Raw genomic sequence first — 27,483 nt, forward strand, 5'->3', positions numbered from 1 at the left:
TTGTAGGATAAACAATTCTTATCAGTCCTGAAACACCTACCTACCTACCCCCCCCCCTCTGAAGTTTTCTCTGAAATTCAGTGCTTGGAGGATGAGGAAATCCTCAGCCTACCAACAGGGAAGGATGACTGACCACTTCTTTCAAGGTTGAGACATAAGAATCTGACAAGCATGACCCCGAGGACAGTTTGTTAGGGGCTGATAATGTGCTTGGTGGTTGGGATTAGCTACATAATGTAATTTCAACAGCAGAGGGGAATAAACAAAAAGCAGTTATTCCATCCATGCCTAAAAACGATTCCTTCATGAGATATGTGTGTTATTTTTTTACCAAACACTTTTCATATTATGCAGATATTCTAACATAACCCCCAAAAGTTTCTGCCTGAATGTTCTGTTTGCACAATCATTCCTCAGTATTTTGTAACAGTATCAGCTGTTGAATTGTCCAAGTGGATTAAAGCTAAACTGTACATGCAAAGGGCATGTCAGTTTGGAAGCAGTAAAAGGAAATATGAATTGGCTCCACTTCACCATTTTTTAAACAGGACCTAGAGATGGAGATTCTAACAACATACCCTACAGGTACAGAACTAAAATAAAAAGGCAATAATAAAACAATTCAGAGATTTATTAAGGTCATGCATTTTTAAGTATCATAATTCTTCCACTCTTTATTCTTTCCAAGAAAATTCACTGACATAGTTATGCCAAAAACAAGATAAGTATTATGTTCTTGAAGTAATTCTTCCACCCAATAGTTAGTATTTACAATACGCACCAAGTCCCAGACTTGCAAATTCATCAGGAGCCTGATCCTTTGTTCCTGTAAATGAACCTTCTCGGCCTCTCACGGTCCCAGATATGTAACGTGGTTTTACTCCAGTACCTATTAATTGCGCTAGTTCAAGCTGACTGATGCATTTCAAAATCTTGAATTAAGAAAAGAATGCTACAAATTAACTAAACAATCCACAAAGGCCCATATTTTAAAATTAATTTTATTATAGCCTAAGCACTGCAGGCAGTCCTCAGTTAACAATGGTAACTGGGACCAGAATTTCCATCACTAAGTGATGCGGTCATAAAGCGTGATGTCCCATGACCTCATCGCTTAGTGATGGCAATCCTGGCACTCCCCATTGCCATCGTTAAGTGAGGATCGTGGGTCATTAAGAGAGTTCCAGGTGGCTTGCAAGCAGGCCAGCGGGCAGGTAAGGCACGGCATGCGGCATGAGTATGGCAGGGCCAGGGGTGGCTGTTGCTGGGTGGGGGAGGGTGCATGAGTGGCCTGCAAGTGTGGCAGGGCATGGCTGTTGGGGGCTGGGGGTGGGTGCAAGTGGCCTGGGAGGTGTGGCGCAAGCGCAGCAGGGCCAGGGTAGCTGCTGTTGGGTGGGGGAGGGTGCGAGCAACTTACCAGAGCAAGCTGCGACCTTCCTTGCCGGCTTCCTTATTGACTTTGCTTGTAGGAAGCTGGCAGGGAAGGTCGCAAATGGCAATCACATGACAGAGGGATGCTGCAACCATCATAAGTGCAAGCCGGTTGCCAAGCACCCAGATTGCAATCGTATGACTGCAGAAGTGCTATGATGCCCGGAATTTTGAGGACCAGTTTTAAGTCTCCTTTTTCAGCACTGTCATAACTCTGAACAGTCACTGAACGAATGGTCGGTAAGCAAGGACTACCTGTAATTAATTGTCCAGTTTCCTTTTGGAGTTTCTTCTCCAATATGCAATATTAAGCAAACATATGACAGTGGTGCTGTGTATTACACATTTTCATTATGTAATTTAATTTTACAATAGATGTTTATTAATATTTTACATTAATCTCTTCATACATAATGCAATAAATAAACTGGAGTGTAAAAAGGTTTGAATACTATGCAATTTCAATTATTACATATATTTCAAAAGATAATTTACCTCATGCCAAGAATTTCCCAAGTAATTTCCATCAGTATGAGCCACAGTAATGAGTGTTTTTATTGTGTCAATATTCTTCTGCTTCATTTCAGTAATACCAGAACTCACAGTAAGTAAAGTAAATCTTGCTAGCGCTTGGACATAAGCATCCCTCTCAAGCTACAGGAAGAAAGAAACAATCTGTTTCAGTACATCAATATTTATTCTGTGTTATAATTTTTAAATGTAATAGTTCTGCATACATAGAAATCAAAGTGAGTACTGAAGCGAGCATATTAAGAAAAGTGGGTGAACTAAAACTGACTGCTCATTTATACTCAAATGCATTATATTTTGTCTATTTATTTAAAATAACCTCTTGTCAAATCCTAGGTCATATCTCCCTATTTTGGTTCTTTCTCTTTCAGTCCTCTCCTGACCCATGATAATTTATTTGTCATTCTCTGCAATTCACTGAATTACTCTCATTAAATTAACAAGTCTCCTCACTGCCAAAATTAAATATTTCCTATACCATTTACCTTGACATCTCAGCTCCTTTCATTCAAGATAAATATTCTCTCTTCTTTTTTGTTTTATCACCTCCAGTCCCCTATTTTTATTCACAATTTTCTCTATTCCTAGGTATCAAGTTACTTAATATTCTGAAAGATAAAACCTTGTGCTCTGCATGCCTTCCTTTTTCCTGGATTAGATGGTATATTTTCTGGATTAGAGTGTATGATTAAAAAATCAGAGCAGCTGTTCAAACTCACAAACCCTCCTCCCATAGCAACTTCTGTCATGAAGAAATGTTTCTCCTGATACCTTTAATTATGCTTTAAAATTTTGATCTGATTGATATAAGCTCTAGTTACAACGAGAACTCTGTTTAGTATGGTTAAATGCTGATTCTTAAGTATTAAGGTTATTGAGAAAAGGCAAAAAATCCTGCAAAAATGCTTAAGATGGCAGCTCATATGATCCTACAGAGTACTCCTCATATTTTGATTATGTTTAGATTATTCTATATGTTGGCTATTACAGAGACTTTGAGGGACAAGCACAATATTTTGGCATAAGTAATACAATCCTCAAGAAACTTACAAACTAATTTTTAATAAGGGCAAGGTAACCCGCAGAAGAATGCAGCTGGATATGTTCACTAATTGCAATTTTGTTACTTCTTTCCATACCATACATTTAATGGATGATACTGAGATATCCAAGTACAAATATCAATATTTCAATATGGAGCAAATACTCAATATTTGGGCTTTTCTCAAAAAACTTACTTTCCTCAGTTACTGTCTACTGACAGTCACTTTCCCTAATGAACAGGTACAGAACCTGGAAAGGTAGACAAAAGTATGATTTTTTTCTAATCAATTCAAAATGTTTTTGGACATTTGTTGGTGCTTTGCTTGTTAAAACAATATGTGCTGCTTCACATATTTCCACTTTAAGCAACAGGAGTCTTTCACTTCTGCCAGTTTTTATAATTTTGTAGAAGTAAGGAGTCCATTTAAATTATTTGCTAGCAAGCACTCCAATTCATTAGTAATGTGTGTACAATAATAACTAATAAAATGCTTCAAAAGAATATCTCCAATTGGTCTAAAGCACCTTTTTTATTACATGCATACATATGATGGGATACACTGTAACAGCATATAACTGTTGTGTATCCATTTCATTTGCAAATAAAATAGTAGCAAGTTTATAAACCTAAGTACATGTTATTACTTATTCTGTAGAGATATGCAAAAGCTGATGATCCAGGAACAGAATGTTCTTGAGCACTCATGAATATTCTCTCTCTGGACTAGGCCAAATTTCCTGTATTTGAAGCCCAGCAGGAGTTTGATGGTTTTCGGAAGTAAATTCTCTGAACTGGAAAGTGAGGTGTTCCAGATGTTGTGTTCCAAAACAAAGAAGCCTGATTGGAGGCTAGACCATCCCAGTCCATCTCATACCACTTCCAGTTTGGAGGATTTCTGGAAGCCACCAAACACTGTCCAGAATGGCATCAGCCAGGAGGAGGTTTAGTATGGTCCAAAAGAAAATGGAACATTGGGAAGTTTTTCAGAATGTCTGTTCTTGCATTGACAAATGTTGTGCATACGTATTATACTAGTATAATTCCACTGACATCAGTTTATTAGGAAAACAAACTCTTTCAAAAGCTGTATCTGAGCACTTCTTAAAAAATATGATGCAATTGATATGCACATTTGTTCTGTACTTATTAAAGTAGCAGTTTTAAGATCTTTACAGCTAATAAAATAAATAATATGTTTAACTAAGGGCATTTTTTCCTGTACTAAAAAATGTAAGAATGCTTGAACTGAACTCAAAATTAAGTTTCAAAATACCACTTTCCATCTGGTCTACTTATGAACAATATTTTAATAAACACAAACAATATAAAGTTATGTTGTTGCCTAAATTCAACCTTGTTACTACTTTGTAGTCATATGCATAATTTATTTGAAGTTGGAAATTAAAAATTACATTCAATTTGTAAAATTACTTTTAATGCTGCTATACTGTGCTTAATTTCACCAATTTTTGTTCTATGAAATTTTAAAATTATTACCTGGATACTGAAAATGCATGCTATCCTGATTGCACATCGAATGCCTTCCAGGCAAAGAGAGGCAACTTCTGTGTCATCACAATCTTGCAAACCCACACTGAAAGCAGCTAAGAATGGTGTCCAGGCTAACTAAAATACAGAATTTTAAAAACTGCATGTCACATTTTAACATTCAATCAAAATGTATAAAGTCAAATATGGAAATGAGATGATTTACATATTTCTTTCATTGTTTGATACATGTTCTATTCAGCTATACTTCCCTTTTTTTTCCTCCCCTGATATCATGCAATTTATTTATTTGGCTTACTATTTCTTATTCTGGGCTAAGCATAATGCTGCTTATCTCAAAAGTGAATAGTGAGATGGCTATTTATATACGTTCTTTCTCACAAAAGCTAATGGTGATTATGTGAGATCTTTCATTCACTTCATTCTTAAAAGGATTCTGTGAGATAAACTGGCTGCCAGTGAACTTCACAGCAAATTGACATTTGCAACTGGGTATCCCCACTCCTAGTTCAACTAGATCCTATTCATTGCATAACTCATAGCTTAAACAGCTGTTTTCTTCTACACAAGAAGAAAAAAAAAAGAAACATGTTTACTGTCTCAAAAAAGTATTCTAGAGGGTTAAGGTTAGGGTTTTATTACATTTTATTACACATTGCCACTCCTCTGCAGTTACTGTACTATAAAGTATCTCCTTCACCTCAACTAGAATTATAAAGACACTTGCTTTCCTGGTGATTTTCACAGTGAATTGGAAGTTGGAAGTGACTAAATGACAACCAGAAAAGACAACATTTGCTCAAAAGCTTAGAGTAGTGATGAGGAATCCTTATTATTCCAATAGTTAGAGGACAACTTAATCTAGAGTGATAGATTAAATTAACAGATGGAATCTTGCTCCTTAACTCATTATTATATGATCAAAACCAATTTGGTAATGAGAAAAAGTTTTAGGGAAGTAATGAGCCTCTAGCTAGGCCATGATGGTAAGACAGGAAGGCTTCACCTAATGTACATGCTTAGAGATTCATACATGGGAGTATGTGTGTTTGTATGAATGGCAAGGCTGATCGAAATGTAAGCTTCTTTAACTGCATAGTATTAAAAATACAATCTTACTCATATTATTAAACCTTATAATACTGTTAACACGTTTTGGTTTGCCTAAAATTGCAATGCTAACATTGTTAGAAAAGTTATTAGGAAACAAAAAAAATCTATTCTCCAGATGATTTTAAACTGTAAAATATTAACTTCCCTATATGAAGCATGCAATGATAAGATAATGAGAAACTTGAAAAGATTTACCTTGAACATGGGTCTTACATGTTCCAAGTGTGTTGCACTTGTAAAAGGAGCTTGAACATGGCTCACTGCTTCCATCAAAGCTTTAGCTGTTTTAGCCATTTGCTCCATTTCTAAATTATAAAGTAGTCGTCTCTGCTTTTCACTAGCTACACCTGTAGGAAATTATTCTAATTAAATTACTCACCATCCACATCACAAAGAATATTGAAGTCATTTAACTGTATTGCACATCCAAATACTTTAAACAAAGATAATCTTTTGACACAAACTGCATTAAATATTTTGTGTTTTGTATTTTTGTTTAACATTCTTTTGATAGCTGTTTATGTGACCAACAACAGAAGAAGCAGCTGCTCTTGAATATGTGGAGGCTTTAGCTGATGCAACTTGCAGTGGTCCAGGTAGTTACAGTGGGGCAAAAAAGTATTTAGTCAGCCACCAATTGTGCAAGTTCTCCCACTTAAAAAGATGAGAGAGGCCTGTAATTTTCATCATAGGTATACCTCAACTATGAGAGACAAAATGGGGAAAAAAATCCAGAAAATCACATTGTCTGATTTTTAAAGAATTTATTTGCAAATCATGGTGGGAAATAAGTATTTGGTCAATATCAAAAGTTCATCTCATACTTTGTTATATATCCTTTGTTGGCAATGACAGAGGTCAAACGTTTTCTGTAAGTCTTCACAAGGTTTTCACACACTGTTGCTGGTATTTTGGCCCATTCCTCCGTGCAGATCTCCTCTAGAGCAGTGATGTTTTGGGGCTGTCGCTGGGCAACACGGACTTTCAACTCCCTCCAAAGGTTTTCCGTGGGGTTGAGATCTGGAGACTGGCTAGGCCACTCCAGGACCTTGAAATGCTTCTTACGAAGCCACTCCTTCGTTGCCCGGGCAGTGTGTTTGGGATCACTGACATGCTGAAAGACCTAGCCACGTTTCATCTTCAATGCCCTTGCTGATGGAAGGTGTTCACTCAAAATCTCACGATACATGACCCCATTCATTCTTTCCTTTACACAGATCAGTCGTCCTGGTCCCTTTGCAGAAAAACAGCCCCAAAGCATGATGTTTCCACCCCCATGCTTCACAGTAGGTATGGTGTTCTTTGGATGCAACTCAGCATTCTCTCTCCTCCAAACACAACGAGTTGAGTTTAGACCAAAACATTCTACTTTGGTTTCATCTGACCATATGACATTCTCCCAATCCTCTTCTGGATCATCCAAATGCTCTCTAGCAAACTTCAGACGGGCCCGGACATGTACTGGCTTAAGCAGGGGACATGTCTGGCACTGCAGGATTTGAGTCCCTGGCGGTGTAGTGTGTTACTGATGGTAGCCTTTGTTACTTTGGTCCCAGCTCTCTGCAGGTCATTCACTAGGTCCCCCCATGTGGTTCTGGGATTTTTGCTCACCGTTCTTGTGATCATTTTGACCCCACGGTGAGATCTTGCATGGAGCCCCAGATCAAGGGTGATTATCTGTGGTCTTGTATGTCTTCCATTTTCTAATTCTTGCTCCCACAGTTGATTTCTTCACACCAAGCTGCTTGCCTACTGCAGATTCAGTCTTCCTAGCCTGGTGCAGGTCTACAATTTTGTTTCTGGTGTCCTTCAACAGCTCTTTGGCCTTGGCCATAGTGGAATTTGGAGTGTGACTGTTTGAGGTTGTGGACAGGTGTCTTTTATACTGATAACAAGGTCAAACAGGCGCCATTACTACAGGTAATGAGTGGAGGACAGAGGAGCCTCTTAAAGAAGTAGTTACAGGTCTGTGAGAGCCAGACATCTTGCTTGTTTGTAGGTGACCAAATACTTATTTCCCACCATGATTTGCAAATAAATTCTTTAAAAATCAGACAATGTGATTTTCTGGATTTTTTCCCCCATTTTGTCTCTCATAGTTGAGGTATACCTATGATGAAAATTACAGGCCTCTCTCATCTTTTTAAGTGGGAGAACTTGCACAATTGGTGGCTGACTAAATACTTTTTTGCCCCACTGTATGGGTATATCAAGGTTTGCCCATGTAAGACTACTACTACTTCACCGGCTGCCAGTTAGTTTCTAGGTGCAATTCAAGGTCCTCAGAGTTCCAGACGTCACAGCATCCCTGCAGTCATGTGATCTGGGCGCCCAGGTTGTGATTACAATGCTGCACCAAGCCACGGTCATGTGACTGTGATTTCTGATGTTCCCTGCCAGCTTCTCACAAGCAAAGGTCAATGGGGAAGCCAGCAGGAAGTTGGAAATTGCTGTCATGTGAGGTCTTTGCTTAAGAACCCACATGGTTTTTGCTTAACTATGGCAACCAAGACTGCTGGAACTGCCCTCACTAAGTGGTGTAGTCATGTGACGTTGTACTTTACAACCAGGTCAGTTAGCGGTGGCAATTCCAGTCCCAATTGCTGTCATAAACTGAGGACTACCTGTAATAACTTTAAAAAATAAAATAAAAGGGGGTGTGGTTATCTAAATATTGACTCTGGAAATAAATTAGAGAGATTTCTTATGTGTATTTCAGCCAAGCACTTAAACATGTGCTCATTACAAACTTATTACAAAACACTGAGTTTTTGATAAACAAAAGATGCAAGAAAAATCTGTTACTCTGACAAAATTGCCTATTTCTCTAGAAACGATCTTGCCAAATTTTTCTATTTTAACATGTAAATGAAAGCTAGTGATTGCAATATGAACTGTCACAGATTTCATGTTTCAAAAGGTTAAGTATTTAAATATACCTTTGTCTATGCAATTAAGTATCTAATTAGGTTTAGAGAGCAAAACTAAGAGATTTAGCTATCATGTTGAATGTATCTACTAATGCCCATCTAAAAGATGAAATAAGTGCATATTTAAATTCTCTCCATAAACCGCAATTTAAAAGAAATAACAGTAGATGAATATATTTAACATATATCTGCATATTACTGGAATTTGTAACTTTAGACAGCTTTATTAGATTACAGTTATTAAAAAAAAAAGAATGAACCAACAACTATCTTGTGAAAGTTGGTTTGCTGCAGATACTTACTTTGCTTACTTGTTTTAGTGGGTATTGTTAGTTCTTTTGTTTCCTTCATTGAGATCTTCTTTCCTGCTATTTCATTATAGATAGCTGACAGATATTCTTCAGGGAGATCCTTACTATCATTGATACCTCTGTTCATTTTAATATATTGTTCTTTGGTCATTTTATTCTTTACCTAAAAATTAGGAGTAACATTCAGGTATTATAGGTGAAAGCAAAAGTTTGGTACTCATTAAACTAAAATTCATGAATGCTAATCAGAATCTACTAAAAGATAAATCTAGTTTGAGATGAATTTGATCCAAAGAAGGATGGTAGCTAATCTACACATTTCAGTATCTTTTTTATTTATCACATACTGCCATTATTTTTAGCCTCATTATCCACATTACCATGAAAGTGGCTATCAAATTAGTATGTTTATGGCAGTACCCATATCTGTTTAGAGAGTATTTAAGGACATTTTGATTCAATCTGGACAAAACGTTTCTATTAGTGAAGTTGTCATCTACCATCTGCATTGCGTTTAAACTGCTCTGCACAGTCCTTTAGAGAATCTCTTAAGAATTGGGATTTTAGTTTTGAAGTGCTATTGAATATAAACTGCATAACTGGTCTCTAGGCTAAAAAAACTTTTTTCAGCTGATATACCAATTGCAACTGAGTAGAGACAGTCTTGCTAGTTACATATACTCTTGGATATCTCACAGCTGGGTTAGGATACCCAGGGCTGGAGATGATATTCTGCCTGTTCTCTGAGGTTTGTACTAGTTTCCAGTCTATTTCTGAATATTACTTTAATCTGTTTGTACTTCTAGTTTTCTAAAGCTTGGAGACAGGTTATATATATATAGAGAGAGATTCCTTTCTCTTATATACTGTCTTACCTGGACCTGAAATCATTTTCAGAGGCCAGAAGTTCCTGCTGAATGAGAGCAGGAAAAGCTACCAGTAAGGATCCTTCTCAGTCCTGATGCCCTGGTTAAAGAATTCTCTCCCCCAGAGATTTGCCTTGCAATCCTGTTGTGATCTTTTTGATACCAGCTGAATACTTCATTCTTCTTCCAGACTTTTTATTCTTTCATTTTTAAAAATATTTTATGCTTTTTATATCTTGGCAATTTTGGTGTCCTCCTCTGTTCATTTTATTTTGATTTTACTCTGTTTTACATTTTTTAATTATTTAGGAATTTTGGACATTCACCTTTAATTTTGTGAAGTGCCATAAGAAGTTACTGGGCAATATAGAAATGTAATGAATAAATAAATATTATGGTAGCATCAGTTTATCTAGGTACTATATTAATTTTGGTTTTCTTCTTTTAGGAGGACTTAGAATGAAGTTTTCCATTATTTTCTACCTAGTTCTCTGTTTCTGACAATCTACTTAGAATTTGTAGATAAAAATAATGAAAAGAACAGGTAATTGAAAATAAAGAAAATAGGTCTGAAACCCAGAAGTAAAAGTTATTTGCTACTGAAAATGAGCACCAATTAAAGGGGGACAAAATGGCATAAGACACAACACAAATACTTGTCTATAGGTAGTATTAATGACCAAGTGGAAAGAAAAGCAAAGCAACTGTAATGTCTATACATTCAATTCTTCATTAGAAAGGCATTTTAAGAGGTGTATGTAACATACCTGTGGGCTATGGAGATCTGTTGTCAACATAATAATTGAATAAGCCAAGACATATGCAGTGTCTGCACTAGCGAAGAGAGTTTGCCTGTAACAAATCAGGGCAGAAAGAGAGAAAGAGAGAGAGAGAGAAAGAGAGAGAGAGAGAGAGAGAGAGAAACATTTTTTCCCATTATCTGGTTTTAAGAAACATTTTTCCCATTATCTGGTTTTTAAAAAATAGAAGTAAGAGAAAAATGCTCACCCTTGATTACACTCCAAGTATCTAGCAGCAAATTTCTCCATTAATCTATCAATTTTCTGAGCCTCTCCTGGAAGACGGAAGCCTTCCAAAAACATGCGCAGAGCAGAAACAAAATCCTTTGCAGAAAAGTCATGCTGATCCACATAAGCATACATAACTTCCTTATTAAATTTATCATTGTCTCCTAGGAACTCTCCAACTTGAGTCTAAAATGAAATGAAAATAGTGAATTCCAGATAGCCATAACAAGGAGCATATCACTGTATTTTTTTTACTGTGAGGGCTTCCATTCTGTGAGCCACTGCACATATTTGAGAGTACTAGGCTCTGCCAGCTAATTGATTTACAAACTTCTAGTTCTGAAATTTAAAATCCTAGAGAAATCAAGTTCATATATCTCAAGAGATCTTCCCATAATACTACCTATCTTTAACTCATTCCTTATCTCAATGCAAATAAAACTTTTTTGTTCCAAAGAAGGATTGTAGATCACTATATGAACAAAATTTGAATTCTGTGCTGATCATTCTGATTCTGTTAGTCAGGAAAAGAAGAAACAAGTTTTAACTAAGGACACTGAAGGACACTCAACCTCCTCTCTGGGTCCTGAAATGTCAGGAGACATTGTCACACATATTTAAACCTTACAGATTTAAATGCAGAGACTTATTTTTCAAAAGGAAAGAAAAATGTTAAATCAAACTACCGCCATGATTTTCTGTTTCAAATATAGAATATATAAATCTTAAGTGTGTGACCGTTCAGGTTCCATATTATTTCTTCAGTTACGAATTCTGATTCCAGAAACATAGCAGAATAGAAGACAGCATATCATCAAAAAGCAGGCTATTGTTTTTGACAAAAAGAACATTGCAGTTAATACTATTTAATGTACTACTTTCGAAAGAATGGTTGCTATCTCTCCCTCTCAAGTGTCCTGCGTTATTTGGAATAGCTACCTAGAAAGGGGAAACAAATTTGTTAAATAATACAATAAAAAGAGGCAACTTTTATTCATATAGAATCCCTTAAAAACAGAAAAACGAATGCATGTTTCACACAGCCAATAAGCTTCTTTTCCCTATATGGCAGAATGCTTTTATAATTCAGAGGAGGTTTCAAAGAAGAGGACATTTAGCATAGGACATTGCTTCAATTTGTTCAGTCACAAATCCCTCTGAATAAATGGTGCCCTCAGGTATACCTGCATAAATTCTTTGAATTACAGCAATAAGCCAATCATTGGAATCTAAGATTACTAAGATGGTAATTATGTGTATAAAATATTAAATATATTGAAAATCAGCTAGTTTTCTTACAGAGTCTAATCTTTCTTCTTGATGCAAGAACTGGGCAATATCTTCAGAAGTAATACCAAGCATCCCTTGTTCTTGTAGATACTGAATTCCTCTCTTTGGCTTCTTATTAAATCTGCATTTAGAATGTTAATTAAGCAATGGAAATCACTTATACAAAACATACATTTGCATATCAAAGGAGCATTCAGAATAGTATAATTATTTTAAAAACAGTATAAATATTAAATTACTCTTGCTCTTGCATCCCAAAGGGTACCTTTGTGATAATGGCAGTTTCCATTTTTCTTATTGTTAAAATTTTTGAATATATTTGGGAGGGATGATTTACATGAAGGACATGACAGATGAGAAATGTATAGAGCTTCATAGAGAATTTTAATGCCAAACTAAAACTTTTCCATCATAGCATGCTTTGATGTTTTTTTATTGTTTCCCTACTGCACAGGATCAAATACAATAGCGCTTAAAATACTTGCATAGCCAAAAAATAATCACCAGAAAGGACGATGATTTAACCCAATTTGGTTTGCTCTACAAGGGGTTACCCTTGAAGATGATCCATAAGCTGCAATTAATATAGTGTGACAACTAACTATAACCATGTAATACTGATCCTTAAAATGTTTATTTGGATGCCTAAGAGCTGCAGGGCCCAGTTCAAAATGCTGACATTAATTGATAAAGCTCCAAATGAATTAACTCACAATTTTTTAGAACAGTGCTTCCCCTATATCTAAGCCATGCATTAAGATCAGCTGGGGAAGGGGACACTACTCTTAGTCACCAAAATTAATCTGGTTTGATCAGTGTTTGTGGTAGCTAGGAGTAGAATATTCTCAGTGGTGATGCCCCAACTGGGCCACTCTCTGCCAGGAAAAATACAGCTGACCTTCAGGCTGTCTAGTTTTTGTAACAACTTAAGAAACTTTTCACTTAGGCATCTCTAGAGTAAGAACTGCTCTAAAATCAGACTGTCATTTAGATTAATTTTTTTATTACTTAATTTCTATTGCTTTGTCTTGTTTTACTGATTAATTTATAAAAATAAACACCCACTGTTAACAAACAATCACGCTACTTGACTACTACAATTAAACTGAGGTGAGTATAGTCCCCAAGTATAGTGTCTTTGACTGGGTTCACACTGATTTATATCTTCCCTCTTTATTTTCTCCAGGGCTCAATGTCTCCACCTTCACAAACAAAACCTCATACTGGAAACATATGGGGCAGAAAAGTGCGGCAAAATTATTTTTCTCCCAGGGGAATAATATGATTGGACTATATATCCCTTTATTTCTAGTTCAAAATAGGCCTCTGTGCAATTATAGTATGCAATGTATACTATCATTGTTTATGTTTCCTATAAATATTAACTGAAGACCAGAAGAGCATCACTTCCAGATTTAGACTTGAAATCTAACATCACTGTATTAGCGAAAAAGGTTGTGGAATTCTGCAGAATTTAATTTATTATTAATTTTATTGATTCAAGAAAGTATATTTCAAAGGGCTACAATCTAGACTTGTTGGAAGCACTTGAAAGATTTTTACAGATTCCTCTTTCTCCCTTTTAGCTCTCTATCTAACTTGCCCAAATCTACTCTAGAAGATCTTTCAACCACCCAAAAAGCAATGGATGATTTTAATTAATGAAAATTAATTATTCTAGCACAAAAGCAAACATGTGGGTCTAAAGGCAGATTAAGTGACTAGGCAGGCAAAACAGCATGTACCCTCCTTCAAACATACACATACAAAAAATCCACCCACTGTTCAAAATGGTTTCCTATGCATTGTCTAGAGCAGTGGTTCCCAACCTTTTCTATGTCCCACACCCCTAGAAAATGTTTGATTAATGTTTGCACCCTCTACAAAAGTAACCTACATTTGAATAAGTCTAATTTCTAATGCGGGTGAACAAATTGAACTTAAAAAAATAAGCTTTTAACTCAGTGCATTAAATTGTCACACCCCCTGAAATTCCATCTTGTACCCCCTGGGGGTGCGGGCACCCCAGGTTGGGAATCCCTGGTCTAGAGAGAGAAACAGAGCAGTTCTGAAGTCTTACTAAGAAAACAGCAACCTCAGTGAAAGAGGTGAATCATTGTTTCTGCAACTTTTAACAGCAAAAAAAAAACAAACAAAAAAAAAAACAGTTTTAACTCTTTCAACTGAGATTATAGGCAAGTTTTGTGGCTTGCAATTTTATCCCAGGAAAATGGTTTGAAATCTTTGGCATTTGCTGCTTAGTTGCAGAGATTTTGTTTTCTCTTTACTGGCTCTGTGTTCTCCCTACCTTATTCTTCCTCCCTCTTCCTTCCTAATAGCCATTACTCTCAACTGTGTTACCCCCTTCACTACTTTGCTCCCACTGACAATGGTCTACCTTCTTTCTCATACAGGCAAGAGATGCACTTACAGACTGCAGTTGCATTAGAGTTTATTTCTTAAGTCTAGCAAACAAGCTGAACCACTTAGCTGCTGCCTTGGGGCATACAGCTAAGGAAATAAACTTTAGTAAATTTTAAAATGGCATGCAGAGTTTTCTTTGGCATTCTGTAGCTTGTTGGGAGCATGGGTGAGAGCCTTGATTGCATGGTTACATGTCACATTTGCAATGCTCCCTGCAGGAATCATATTATTGAATCAGGATCTTTGGATTGTCTTCTAAGTGGAACTCTAGTAATGGGAAGTCTGTGTTACACCATTTCACAGTCCTTGTAGTGTTAAAGTTTAAGAAAATGAAGTTTATTTTTAAGATTAGTATTGTGGTATTCTGCCAAGATATTTAAAAGTAGCAAAATAAAGAAGAGATTGCAGAAAAAAAACAGAAAGTTCTGAAAGTTCATCATACAATGAAAAAAATAAAACATACAAATCTATTCCTTGTTCTATTATTTCTTTCTGCTGCTTTAGAACCTCAAATTGCTCTGGATTGTCTGTACCAGACATCTGAGTGCTGTAGCTACCAATTCCAGAGGAGGCTGTAGAGTCTAAAGAATTTAAGCTCCCATATCTGTTAATTGTCTCAGGATGTTTGGTTTCAGTACTTTCTTGCTCAGTGGGTTTTTCCTGTCCTGTTCAAGAGAAGTAAAATAAAATTATGTTTTAAAGTGTACGTATTGGCTAACAGCACACTAAATTTTATTAGTACTAATGTTAAATATATGTGAAGTAAAAGATTTTGAACAAGTTGCATAGTTCTGATAGCATACTGTAAATTGACATTCAACATTTTGCACAAGGTATACAAAATAAATCATAAAGTATATTAACTATATTCATATTATTTAAAGCAGAGGTTTTCAAACTTTTTCAGGCCATAGTTAAAAAAAATTCCTGGAATCCCTGATTAAGAGGGAAAGTTCTAGTGATAGAAAATCGGCTGTGAACTTTTTTCCCCTTGGTCTCTTGTGGAACCCCATCAAGTTCTTGTGGAATCCTAGGGTTCTGTGGAACACAGTTTGAAAAACTCTGGTTTAAAACATTGCATAGGATTGTGCACAAGCTTGCAGAATGCTATCATCAATAATTTATTCTACAGCTGTACCTCTAGATGAAGGAGTAGCATATTTACAGACTATACAAAAGCACCATAAAATAATCTTGCAGAACTAATAATTTACTTATTTCAGCAAAGTAAGATGGAAATCCTAGGAAACAGTTCATTTACGGTCAACAAGTCACTATAATAAATGAAGTAACAGTTTACCTAATGTTGTTTGAGAGTTGGGATTTACATATTGATCCTTACTCCATTCCACCATGCACTTCAATATTGATACTAAGCATTCAAGACCCTTCTTTCTCAAACTTAGTTCCTGTAAGAAGTTGTGTTTATAAAATATTAAGATTGTTAGTAATTTTTAATAATTATTAAATTTTACAACTGGAAAATATGGCAAGGTTCCTACCTGAATGTTGGTCATGCCAAGTTCTTGGCTGCCTCTTCCTTGAGCAATTTTAGATAGATCATTAACTAGTCTTTCAAATATATTTGCAGCATTTAAATCACAGTCATAATTTACATAAATGTCTACTACACTCTGGGCATCTGTAAAGAAAACAGAATTTACATTGAAGTGCTTTTATCATGTACAGAGATATGCATAATACTGAAAATCCTCAAGCAAGCAAGATATCTGAACAGCCATGCTACAGCCTATAACATGCCCAATGGAGTAATACCTGCGCATATCCGTGTCAGTGTTTGAATAACCATCCATTTATGATCAAAGGAGCTAGTAGAGGTTTCTAAAATATACAGAAAAATCTCTTTGAAGAAAACCTAGGAAAAATAGAGATGTTACCTGCTTATTTGAAAATTTTTGCCTTGTACATTAATACTTCCTTCTAACTCTCCATTATAAATCAACATCTGACATACAGAAAACTACCTATGAACCTTCCCCCAAGAGACAGCATAACTCATACACACACACACACACACACACACACACACAGAGGCACCAACACCAGAACTTTATAATACTGCATGCTATTCTTCCTGGGAAGAATATAAACTGCTATTTAAGTTTACCTAGTTTCATAACTTTATAATTCTGTACAATGAAAATTATTCTATCAGAATAATAGGCAACCATGTGAGGTACAGTGATATTCTGATTCAAACAAATGATTCATACAGAAACTCCTAATTAGACATGGCCAAGGAGCATACAGAGTCTGATATTAAACAGTGTTTGGATTTACTTAAATAACTAATGTTCCACAATTCCATTCAATTGATTTTGATGTCTTGCTAAACAAAACTGAAGAAGGTACAATGAACATAAACCTACAAAATCTGGTTTAATAACAAAAATATATATGCCAAAGCTGCTTCATAAAAGAAAAAAGGATAAAGGTGGGGTGTATTTGCCAAATTCTCGTTCTCAGTTTCAAATTCAATGCAAAATTATACAAAAACTACCTCAGCATCTTTTTTTCCCCCCATTTAGGAAAAGATTCCTTGAATGATATTATGACAAGTTAAGATTATTTTCTACTGAGTTTTGCATTCTCATGGTGTATAATTTCTGGGAATTTGTATGTCAGTAATGGGATGGATCAGTTATAATTATTAAAACAACTGCTTTCAAGATACTATTCTGAACGGTGGACAGATCAATATAAAATTTTAGTGTCAATTATCTAAGTTTTTCTTGGCTGGAGTCCAAAGAACTACTTACATTTATGTAAAAAAGCTTGCACACCACTGATATTTAGACATATATAAATCACTTATATCACAAATTGTATTAAGAACTCCTTTCAATTTCAAAACAGCTTACTATGCTGAATAAGAAACTGTGATTTAAGAGAAATTTCACGGACCCACTTGATGACTTTTTAGAATATTTACATAAGGTTCCAAATAATTTTTATTTTTAGAATTTGTTCACAAAATCAAAACCTGACACTCTTCTCATTACTGTTGCTAAAGAAACTTAATGCACAACCTGCTACATAACTGAAGATACAGTACTGTTGTCTTCTGCTTTAACCATTTTTAATTGTTTACATTTGTATCTCACTTTCTCCAGAAAGAAAATGCAGAATACAAAATGTTTTATTTTATGGTTTACGACTGTATCAATTTAATAGAAAAATGCAAAAGTATAACAAATGGCCTCATCTAATGTTCCTGTGTTGGATTTCAAATCTGCACAGATTTCTACACAGAAACTTGCCATTATGCACCCTAGTATATGCTTTATCCATATAATCTAATATGTGGATGCAGACCAGTAGCACCAGATAAACCAATCTGTATATATGAAGACTCTAGCAAAATTTAAATTCAATATGGGAATTCAGGAGAAGAAAGAACAAAACAATTCTTCATTCTGAGTAGCTCTGAATGTTTGCCCAAGATAACATTTCTACTTACTGAATGCTATAGTTTATTGTTATTATGATTGTAGTAATTTGGGAATAGTTTATATTATTTAATATTGATTCAGGATAACGTTTTGAATATAAACAAGTCTAATCAATTGAAGATTAGATTAGATGTTCTTCTGAATTTTTTTCTATACTTCAGGCATTTCAGTTGATAAGCCATGTCAAAGGGATGTCATTTACAGTACATTAAGTACACTATTTAAATTACTAAATATACCTTACCTCAATCTGCATCTTTAAGTGTGTCTTAAAATTTGAAAGTAAAGTCAGGAATATCGAAAGAGAAAGTTCAAATACTTCTGGAACAGATGAGACTCCATTTTTAGACAGTGCTACACAAAGGTACTGTTTAATGGCATTAATAAACATTTCATTTGTCCTAAAAACAGGTCCTGCGTTTTGCAAAATAGATAGAAGCAACTGCAATGAAAGGATTTTTGACCGCAATTCATGAGACCTAGAAAGATATAATCACAGTATGAGAAACAATTTATGGAGAAATCTCTCTTTTTAAGAAATAAATTCCAAATTATCTAACCATTAGTGCAGAGCAGATAATAATAAACCATTCAATTAGCAAAAGAAATTAACTAGACAATAGCCATTACTGATAAACTATGACTGACTTAGCAGACATTCTTGTGTTCATTACTGTAGAGCATAATGCATTTTGTGCATAAAACATCAAATTAAGAATATAACTGTGACTCATATATACTAAGTGACATGAACACCCCTTTTAAAATAATTATATAAATACAATATTCCATATTAATATACTGCACTACACTGGAAATGGGAGGAGAATCAGCAGGCTATAACCACTGTTTATTCATATTTTTATTTCTTAAATATAGAAGAATGGTGCCAACCTACTTTGGGTCAGGTGGTCCATCTGACAAAGGCTTCATAGAGAGTTTACACAGTGACCTGAATACTAGAAAGGCATCCTTTTGTAAAATGTGGGAAAATTTAGCACCAGGTGTAGGTCCTGAAGAATTTCCAGATTCCTGAAGTTAAAATATTTTCATTTTCGGTTTATGTAATAAAAATACAATATAATAATTTTTACATGATAGAAAATAGGATATACAAAATTACAATGAAACTTTAACAGTATTTATAGACTGCCTTAACCCATATGGACTCTAAGCAGTGAACTGCAGTACAAAATATATTTCTAAAAATCATTTTTAGAAAAATAAGCATTTTTCCTACAATTGCATGTTTAATATTTTAGTTATTTTGTCAAAACCAGTCAGCATCACATATTTGTATAGTAATGATCAGACAGAAATTATGATGGCTTCCAGAGCCCTGAATTTAACAAATCAGAAGCCAGCCTTGCAATTACATAGTCCTCTACCTTGAAGATTTATCTTTTTCAGAATGAAAATTATTTTCTCCCTTCTTAAACATGACTAATGTTTTGTGGGATTGGTATTTCCAGTCAACTAACAATCGTTTTCTTAATTCATGGTCTGAAATGAGGTGAAAATGTGTTTCAGAACCCAGATTTTGTTTAAAAAAGAACTCTTTAGATAGCCTTGGCAATCACATTTAATATAGAAAAAAACTCAGCAACGCTAGGATGCTTGTTATTACTAATTAACTACTTTTGCAATAGTAAATATGCTTAATTTTTATCTGCATATATTTTAAGCTTCAATGCATTTGTCATAAACTAAACCTCTTCCATTTTATTCCAATTCCAATTCCACTATACACAATATTTTCCTTTTACAACACTATATGTATATGTATGCGATGCATTCCTGTATGCTTAATTATTTATATACACAGAGAAGCAGACACATGTAAGTGTAATAGGGTATAAAATCAGAGCCTTTAACTGAGTTCCACGCACATATGCAACTGTTAAAGGTAACACTTCATGCATCTCATGAACTGATTTTTAAAATATTCAGTCTTCTATTAAAATAAATCTGTTATAAGAATAGTATGAGCATTTCCCAAGGCATTGTTCTGCTTGTTAACTGTGCTAGTGCTATATCTGTTCTAAGAAGAAACCTGACAATTATCTATTCTAAAATGACCCTGAACACAGAGCATCTGTCATACTGATAATTTACTGATGGACAGAACCTTTATTTATTAGAAATTATATGCCTGCAGAATATGAACAGATTTTCAAACAATACAGGGAATGCATTTTACACATGTACCAAACAACTGTGAAAGCAAATATTTGTCAGTTATTATTGTAAAAGGCATTAGCTCCAGTGAAAACAACATCAATAGCCACACACTAGCAAAACATGACTGACAGAAAAGAGCAACCCTGCTAAATATATACATTTTAATATATGTTTTTAAATCAGTAAGCAGCAATGAATTTCATATAGAGCTTTAAATCCATGTGCAGAGCACAAAGGAAGTCATAAAAGTACAGAAATAGTTTAAGGAACAAATGTTCATTCATGCACATGAATCTTTTGAAACTGCTGTAAGAGTAAAAAAACATCAAAACTGTGCTGTTCTGCTACAATATCATATATAATATTGGCCCACAACATAAAAATAGTCTGTGTCCTATGTTTCTATTGATTCACATAAACAATTCCAAATCAAAGCACCTGCACAAAAGATGCTGCCTTATGCAAGCTTTGTTTGCATATTATACAAGCTATGTACATCAGTTGACTGTAAATATCCCCAAATCAATTTAAAACTATAGTTTCCCACATTTTCAAAATATATTGTATAATCATTAATTCTTGTACCTGAGTATCATTGGAAGAGACGGATAACCTGTCATCAGGTAACGATGGTGTATAAACAACAGAAATAGGTGTCCCGGGAATTCCATTTGCCTGGATATTTTCACTATCACTACCATCCTCTGAAGTACCTATTGGTCCATCAACCAGAACCTTTTCAGCAGATCTCTCACCAACATCTAAAAGAAGAAAAATCATGGCATTTAAAAGTAATTGGTTATACAATTAAAGTATACTGGGCTAATATTACAAACAAAACAATTCAATGTATATAGCCACAGATTGAGTTATCAGTGTGCTATTCTTGGTGCCATATCAGATTTTGTTCAGCATTCCTTTACAAATTAGTGTAAAGACAATAAACATTCTACATCAAAGTAATGACTGTTCACTAGGGCAACCAGAAGCATGACGATAAGAATCAAAATTTATTTAGCTATATCTGAAATATCAAGGCAAATTGTCTAAGACTATTTTATAATATTCTTCTGGTGAATAACAGTCAACTTGTAGATTATTCATAGAAGTTTTTACAATAAATGCTTAATAATGATTATAAATTATAATTAATCTCAATTCAGCAATATGGTTAATGAAAATGTGCTACCTCTTACTACTATGTTCACCATTTCCTGGACTATAGTCTGTACAACATCCTGAGCTGTTTCTTCACATTGATTATTTTCTCCATCATATGATCCTGCATCATTTTTAGTTAGAGCTACAAAACAAAAACAGAAAATGTATTATTCAAAATTATCAGGAGTCCAGTCTGGTCAATGTTATATTTCTAATCTATAAATGCTCTTTAAACACATTATTATTTTATGATTGTTCATAGCATTTATGAGCTTCTAGCAAATACATTTCAAAAAGAATTATGAAGTTCTTTTTAAAGGAAAATCATAACCCTAATATCAAGAGCTGCTGATAACTGTACGTAGTTTTTAGCCAACTGAAATTATTACTCCTTTTTATAGAAAAAGGCAACTCAATATGACACATGGTCCCCCTAACTCAATTTTATGTAGCCCCCAGAGCACCTCAAAATCACAGTAGTGAAATATAACAGCAAATATGCCAATTTTCAGCAGCATACCTATTGGCATTTTAATGCAAAATAGGATTGCTAAGCCTCTAAAAAACCTCCATTTTACTCCTTAAAATCACCTGAGCCCTTTCTCCAGAGACATCACAGGGCATACCACCTGCACCTTCAGAGGCAACAAACAAGCAAAAAACAAAGTGTAACTCCTAATTGGAAAAAAGATTGCCACCTCTATCTTAAGACAATATGGCAATAAGATGCCAACATGCCCTCTACCATCCCATTTTGATTAATCCATCCATTATTACTTTCTGCTGTTGCTTGGTCAGCTTCTGTTTGTTCATTTTCTGCACTGGAAATATCAGACCCATTTTCTCCTTCTGTATCTTCTTGAAGGCTTTTGTCCACATCATTTGTATGATGCTCCAAATCCCCTTCATGATCCTGGGATAACTGATCAACAGTCTCCTCTGAAAGATGCCTTAATTGAGGTGATTCAGGCTCATGATGGCTTAAAGGAGATTGCTGCAGATGCTGCTGCTGTCGATGTCTCTCTTTCTCCATCTGCTTGGCTTCCTGAAGCTATGAACAAATTGTATTTATTTGTACGCAAAAATAAAGCATGTTATTAATGAATACATGTTATATTTGATAAACATGATACTATTTTGCATACTTGGAGCCCCTTCAACAGTTACCACAGAGCTGTAATTTTATTGTGACACAAGAACAAAATTTAAATATATGAAGAATGCAATTAGGTTTATTTAATTATCTTAATTCAATACAATTTAGTTTTTGACCTGGATCTACCCACTTTATGATCACAGCTCTCAGCATACAAATTAAAACAAATTCTAAACTTACATTGTATACATGTTTTTCAGAGAAAGGACAATTCTTATCTTCCAAATAAACTCTCAGCGTACTATTTGGAAGATAAGAATTGTCCTTTCTCTGAAAAACAGTGTATGTGATGTAAATTTAGAACTTCTTTTAATTTTTCTCATGGTTCAATCATATTCAGAGCCAGTTAATTCTATTTATATATTTAATTATGAAATAATAGATCTTCTGACTATTTATTTATCTATATACTCTCACAAATGTGATTTTGGGTAGTGTACAGTAAAATCAAAACAATAAAAAACACATTTTAAAATAACGGTAAAAAACAAAAAACATACATATAATATGGGAGAGTGTTTAAAAACATATATATAATAAAACCATCTTGCAGGTTCCCTGTTCCTAAGGAATCCTCAGACTTGCTGGAAAAAACAGGTGTTGAGAGATCTCCGGAAGGCCAATAGGGTTGGGACTAATCTCACCTTGTGGGGGATGATGTTCCAAAGGGCAGGTGCTATGGCAGAAAAGGCTCGCCTCCTGGGCCCTGTTAGATGGAACTCCTTAGCAGATGGGACTGTAACATGGCCTTCCTGCCTACCCTGATGGGATGGGTAAATGAAATCGGGAAGAGGCAGTCCCTCAAATATCCTGGCTCCATGCTATGTAGGGCTTTAAATGTTGTTCCCTGTCCAGACCCGCACAGCCTCCAGGCACCAGGACAAGATATCAGCGGAATCATTTAGTTCACCAGGGGTGGAGATGTACAATTGAGTATCATCAGCATACTGCTGTACCTCACCCAACAGCTTCATGTTGATGTTAAACAGGGGTGGAGAAAGTACCAAACCCTGTGAACCCCACATAGCAGGGGTCAAAGATGGGATCTCTCACTCCCAATCAACACCAACTGGTACCAGCCCTGCAGGAAGGAAGAGAACCAACACAATACAGTGCTACTGATTCCCACTCCATGGAGCTGTTCCAGAAGGATACCATGGTTGATGGTATCAAAGGCTGCCAAGAGGTTAAGTAGAGCAAGGATGGATGCACTAACTCCATCCTGCTCCCACCACATATCCAAAAGCATGACCAGTCCTGTTTCCATCCTGTATCCAGGCCTGGATCCTGAATGAAAGGGATCCAGATAATCTGCTGAAGTTGCTGCATGACCATCTTCTCCACAACTTTCCCTAAAAAAGGCGACACTGGATGAAAATTTTCCAGTATGGTAGGTTCTAGCAATGGCTTCTTGAGGAGGGGGCGAACGAGTGCCTCCTTAAGAGGCAGAGGAACAACCCCCTCTTTCAAGGAAGAATTCACCACCACTAGAACCCATTCACACATCACCCCCTTAGGGCAGCCTTTGCTAACCAGGAGGGGCATGGATCTAAAGAGTAGGTGGTCAAGCTTACAGTCATAAGGACCCTGTTCACTTCCTCAGGCCCAATCCTTTAGTTCCTCAATGATTTTGGTATGAAACAAAAGAAAGTAACATCTGGCAAATGGGTATTCAGTTATTTTAAGGTCAAAGCCAAAAGTCAGAACATTTTTGGTAAGATTGGATTTCTTCATATTTGGTCAAATGATTTCCAATGTTTTTGGAAAGGCTTGTTCCAACATTGAAACACTCCTAGTAGGGTTAGAATGGGATGTTTCAGAGTTGGAACATTTCTCCCTTATACCCCTTGCACAATTCATTTGGCAAACCAAATCTAAATGCTTGCTGTTTCTAGAGCTGAAAGAGGCATTTGGAACAACTCTTTATACTGATAGAAAGATACTTACTGCTTGGTTTTCCATACGTGCAAATATTACATTCAACATTTGTGTGAGAGTGGCCTTGGCTGTGGTTTGATTTATGAGATTCTTGCTTGCAAGGTAGATATTGTAGCATGTTCTTACAGCTTGCAACACGGTCCCTTCATGTATCTCTATGTGTTGAGATGTTACTGCTGTTAGTAGAGCCTAAAAATACATTATATTTATTTACAAAGTTAGAGCTACAAGTATTAACTCAGAAATCTTGTACATTTCCCCGGTCTTTTAGGTGTAATTATCACCTGCTCAAATTCATGAATATACTGTGTAATGGTGATCCATATACGTACATGCATAAAGTATAGAGTTAATATGCCAGTATATTATGTATTCCAATCTGCAGGCACAAAAAGTTTTAAAGTAGATAGGAGCTCCGTAGAAATGTTTTGTTTACCAAAGTCTGTAATGCATTTAAATCAAGCTTTGTACACGTGGTAATATACCTCATCCTTTTCCTATGAACACATCTAAGTTATAGAATTTATACTGAATTATTTTATTTGCCCTCAGAGTCGGTATTAAGATTCCAGGACATGTAATCTGATGTAAATATACATTATTATACTCAGGTCATGTCCAGGTTGAAATCAGTATTAACCCATGTGAATCCTTATAAACAACAATAACCCTATAGGATTTGATCAAGGCTATAAACTGGGAAGTAAAGATCTGGTGCACAAATGTCATATTCAGTTAAGATCCCAAGAGTATTAGAGGATTTAATTAAAGGTCTGTCAGATTATTTTTTAAAAAGTTAAAGAAGAATGCATTTGTTGAATTACAGTACAATGGAGGAATTTGATTGTGCTATAAAGGAAACCCATTTCTGCAAACTGGTTAGATTTAGAACAGGTGGTTATACACCTCTCACTGAAGTTAAGAATCCTTTGGAGGAATGAATTTCACATTTCAGTAAAATCATTGATACAATATGGAAAGTCAGTGGGTCAGTAAGTAAACATTTAATGACCTTTTTAAATCAATGTACTTCAGGAGTGCCAGTTTAACGAGGGTCCATATGAAGATATGATCATAAGAGACTATTTATCCTAGCCTGAACTGGGGGCACTAGAGATAGGTAACTTTGTGGGGTGCCTCAGGGTTCAGTGCTTTTGCCACTCCTATTTAACATCTACATGAAACCGTTGGGTAAGATCATTCAGCACCATGGGATGAGGTATCATCAGTATGCTGATGATACTAAACTATATATCTCCATCCCAGGTGACCTAAGGGATGCTGTGGCTACCCTTTCGGGGTGCCTGGAGGCTGTAGGTGCCTGGATGGGGGACAACAGGCTTCAACTGAATCTCGGTAAGACAGAGTGGCTATGGTACGGGGAACCTCAAGATCTAGGAGTTTATCATCTTTGGTTCTTGATGGGGTTGCGCTACCCCAGACAGATCTGGTGCATAATCTGGGGGTCTTCCTAGACTCATGACTCTTGTTCGAAGAGCAGGTGGCAGTTGTGCTAGGAGGGCCTTTGCACAACTTTGTGTTGTGCATCAGTTATGCCCCTTCCTGGATCAGAAGGCTCTCCACATGGTCACTCGTGCCCTGCTCACCTCCTGGTTGGATTACTGCAATGCACTCTACATGGGGCTACCCTTGAAGAGTATCTGGAAACTACAGCTGGCACAAAATGCAGCACTGCGGACAGTTTTGAATGCTCCCAGGGGAGCACATCCGTTAGGCGAGTTGCATTGGTTGCCAGTTTGCTTCTGGATCCATTTCAAGGTGTTGGTTATTACCTTTAAAGCCGTTCATGGCACAGGACCAGGTTAGGCACAGGACCAGGACCATGGCACAGGATCGGGTTTGCTTCCGGATCCAGTTCAAGGTGTTGGTTATTACCTTTAAAGCCGTTCATGGCACAGGACCAGGTTATCTGAGGAGCCGTCTCACCTCCATTATATCAGCCTGCCCCACTCAGTCCAGCAGAAGGGGCATGTTGTGGACCCCACCAGGAATTTCAATTGGCGGGGTCTAGGGAGAGGGCTTTTTCTGCCGTGGCCCCCACTCTGTAGAACAACTTACCACCTGAGGTGCGTTGTGCTCCCACTCTCGTGGCCTTCAGGAAGAGTGTGAAATCTTGGCTATGCCAGAGGGCCTAGGGGCCTGATGGGGGCTCGCATCATTGGAATTGGCTCATGGGTTAATAGATTCTGCCCCCCCCATCTTGAATTTTATAGTCTTTTTATGTATATAGTCTTTTTATATAGTATGATTTTTTAAGCTAATTTAATGTGGATATTTATATTTTTTTACTGTTTTTGATGTTTGATTTTGTGAGCCACCCAGAGTTACCCTCTCGGGGAGATGGGTGGCATATAAATTTAATAAGTAAATAAATAAACAAGAATCTGTCCCACATGTGCTATTAAGATGCCCATTGTACACCCAACAACTCTAACTGTCCTTGTGATCAGGAGGCCATTACCCTTTTCTTGGATGACCACTCTTCAGAAACCTTTAAGAAGGTTGCAAAATTTTTATTAATAGCTATTGCAGTTAGAAGTTGTTTGGTCCCTCCCTCATGTTACTAATTATTAGCTGTTAATTGTTTCAGGATTTTCTTGCAATTTTAAAAAATTCCTTTTTATAGTTATTGTATTGTTGGCCTTTTTCTTGTGTTTGGTCTTGGATCATAAATAAAATTTCAACTGGATTTGATATAACCTCTGCAGAGGTATACAAATGTTATAACAACTGGTTTACTTGTATTAACAAAAGGGAAATGTATTCAGAGGGCCTGGAGTTTCGGTATAATAGTGTGTGTGTGTGTGTGTGTGTATGCGCACGCGTGCATGTATGTCTGGACAGTTAGACAGATAAACAAGAACCCCCCCACCACCACTGGCAGGGCATGCAAGTGTATATAAACAGAGAGCAAATCCCATCCCATTCCAGCACTGAAGATGTTACCTAGCTGGGTAATGAAACATTTGCAGGAAAAGAACCAAGCTCAGAGAACCCCAAGGACTCCACAGTTCAACCCTGAGCTACACATATTCGCCTCCATTGAAATAAGAACCCAAGAATTATTGACCAATT

At 36.0% G+C, this 27,483-nt stretch overlaps 1 protein-coding gene across 2 annotated transcripts in view; it reads right to left on the reverse strand.

Moving 5' to 3' along the window:
• The window catches only part of ARFGEF1 (ARF guanine nucleotide exchange factor 1), an 83,356-nt gene that overhangs the window by 32,573 nt on the left and 23,300 nt on the right, over nucleotides 1–27,483 (reverse strand). The window contains exons 5-22 of one of the 2 annotated variants that reach the window (XM_088131016.1): nucleotides 24,397–24,576; nucleotides 22,071–22,344; nucleotides 21,322–21,435; nucleotides 20,718–20,893; nucleotides 18,850–18,983; nucleotides 18,196–18,430; nucleotides 16,255–16,354; nucleotides 15,981–16,120; nucleotides 15,779–15,887; nucleotides 14,942–15,143; nucleotides 12,064–12,175; nucleotides 10,745–10,950; nucleotides 10,504–10,588; nucleotides 8,862–9,033; nucleotides 5,825–5,976; nucleotides 4,505–4,633; nucleotides 1,927–2,085; nucleotides 782–932 (exon numbers count right to left, since the gene is read on the reverse strand). In XM_088131016.1, the coding sequence (XP_087987142.1) occupies nucleotides 782–932; nucleotides 1,927–2,085; nucleotides 4,505–4,633; nucleotides 5,825–5,976; nucleotides 8,862–9,033; nucleotides 10,504–10,588; nucleotides 10,745–10,950; nucleotides 12,064–12,175; nucleotides 14,942–15,143; nucleotides 15,779–15,887; nucleotides 15,981–16,120; nucleotides 16,255–16,354; nucleotides 18,196–18,430; nucleotides 18,850–18,983; nucleotides 20,718–20,893; nucleotides 21,322–21,435; nucleotides 22,071–22,344; nucleotides 24,397–24,576 (2,830 nt within the window). Of the gene's footprint in view, nucleotides 1–781; nucleotides 933–1,926; nucleotides 2,086–4,504; nucleotides 4,634–5,824; nucleotides 5,977–8,861; nucleotides 9,034–10,503; nucleotides 10,589–10,744; nucleotides 10,951–12,063; nucleotides 12,176–14,941; nucleotides 15,144–15,778; nucleotides 15,888–15,980; nucleotides 16,121–16,251; nucleotides 16,355–18,195; nucleotides 18,431–18,849; nucleotides 18,984–20,717; nucleotides 20,894–21,321; nucleotides 21,436–22,070; nucleotides 22,345–24,396; nucleotides 24,577–27,483 lie in introns of both variants that reach the window. The other variant, XM_088131015.1, reaches the window with a different exon arrangement.

Source organism: Python bivittatus, unplaced genomic scaffold, assembly GCF_059951505.1.
Source record: "Python bivittatus isolate LINGU-HERP-01145 unplaced genomic scaffold, Pbiv_v1 ctg000840_np1212, whole genome shotgun sequence".
Classification (NCBI taxonomy): Eukaryota; Metazoa; Chordata; class Lepidosauria; order Squamata; family Pythonidae; genus Python; species Python bivittatus.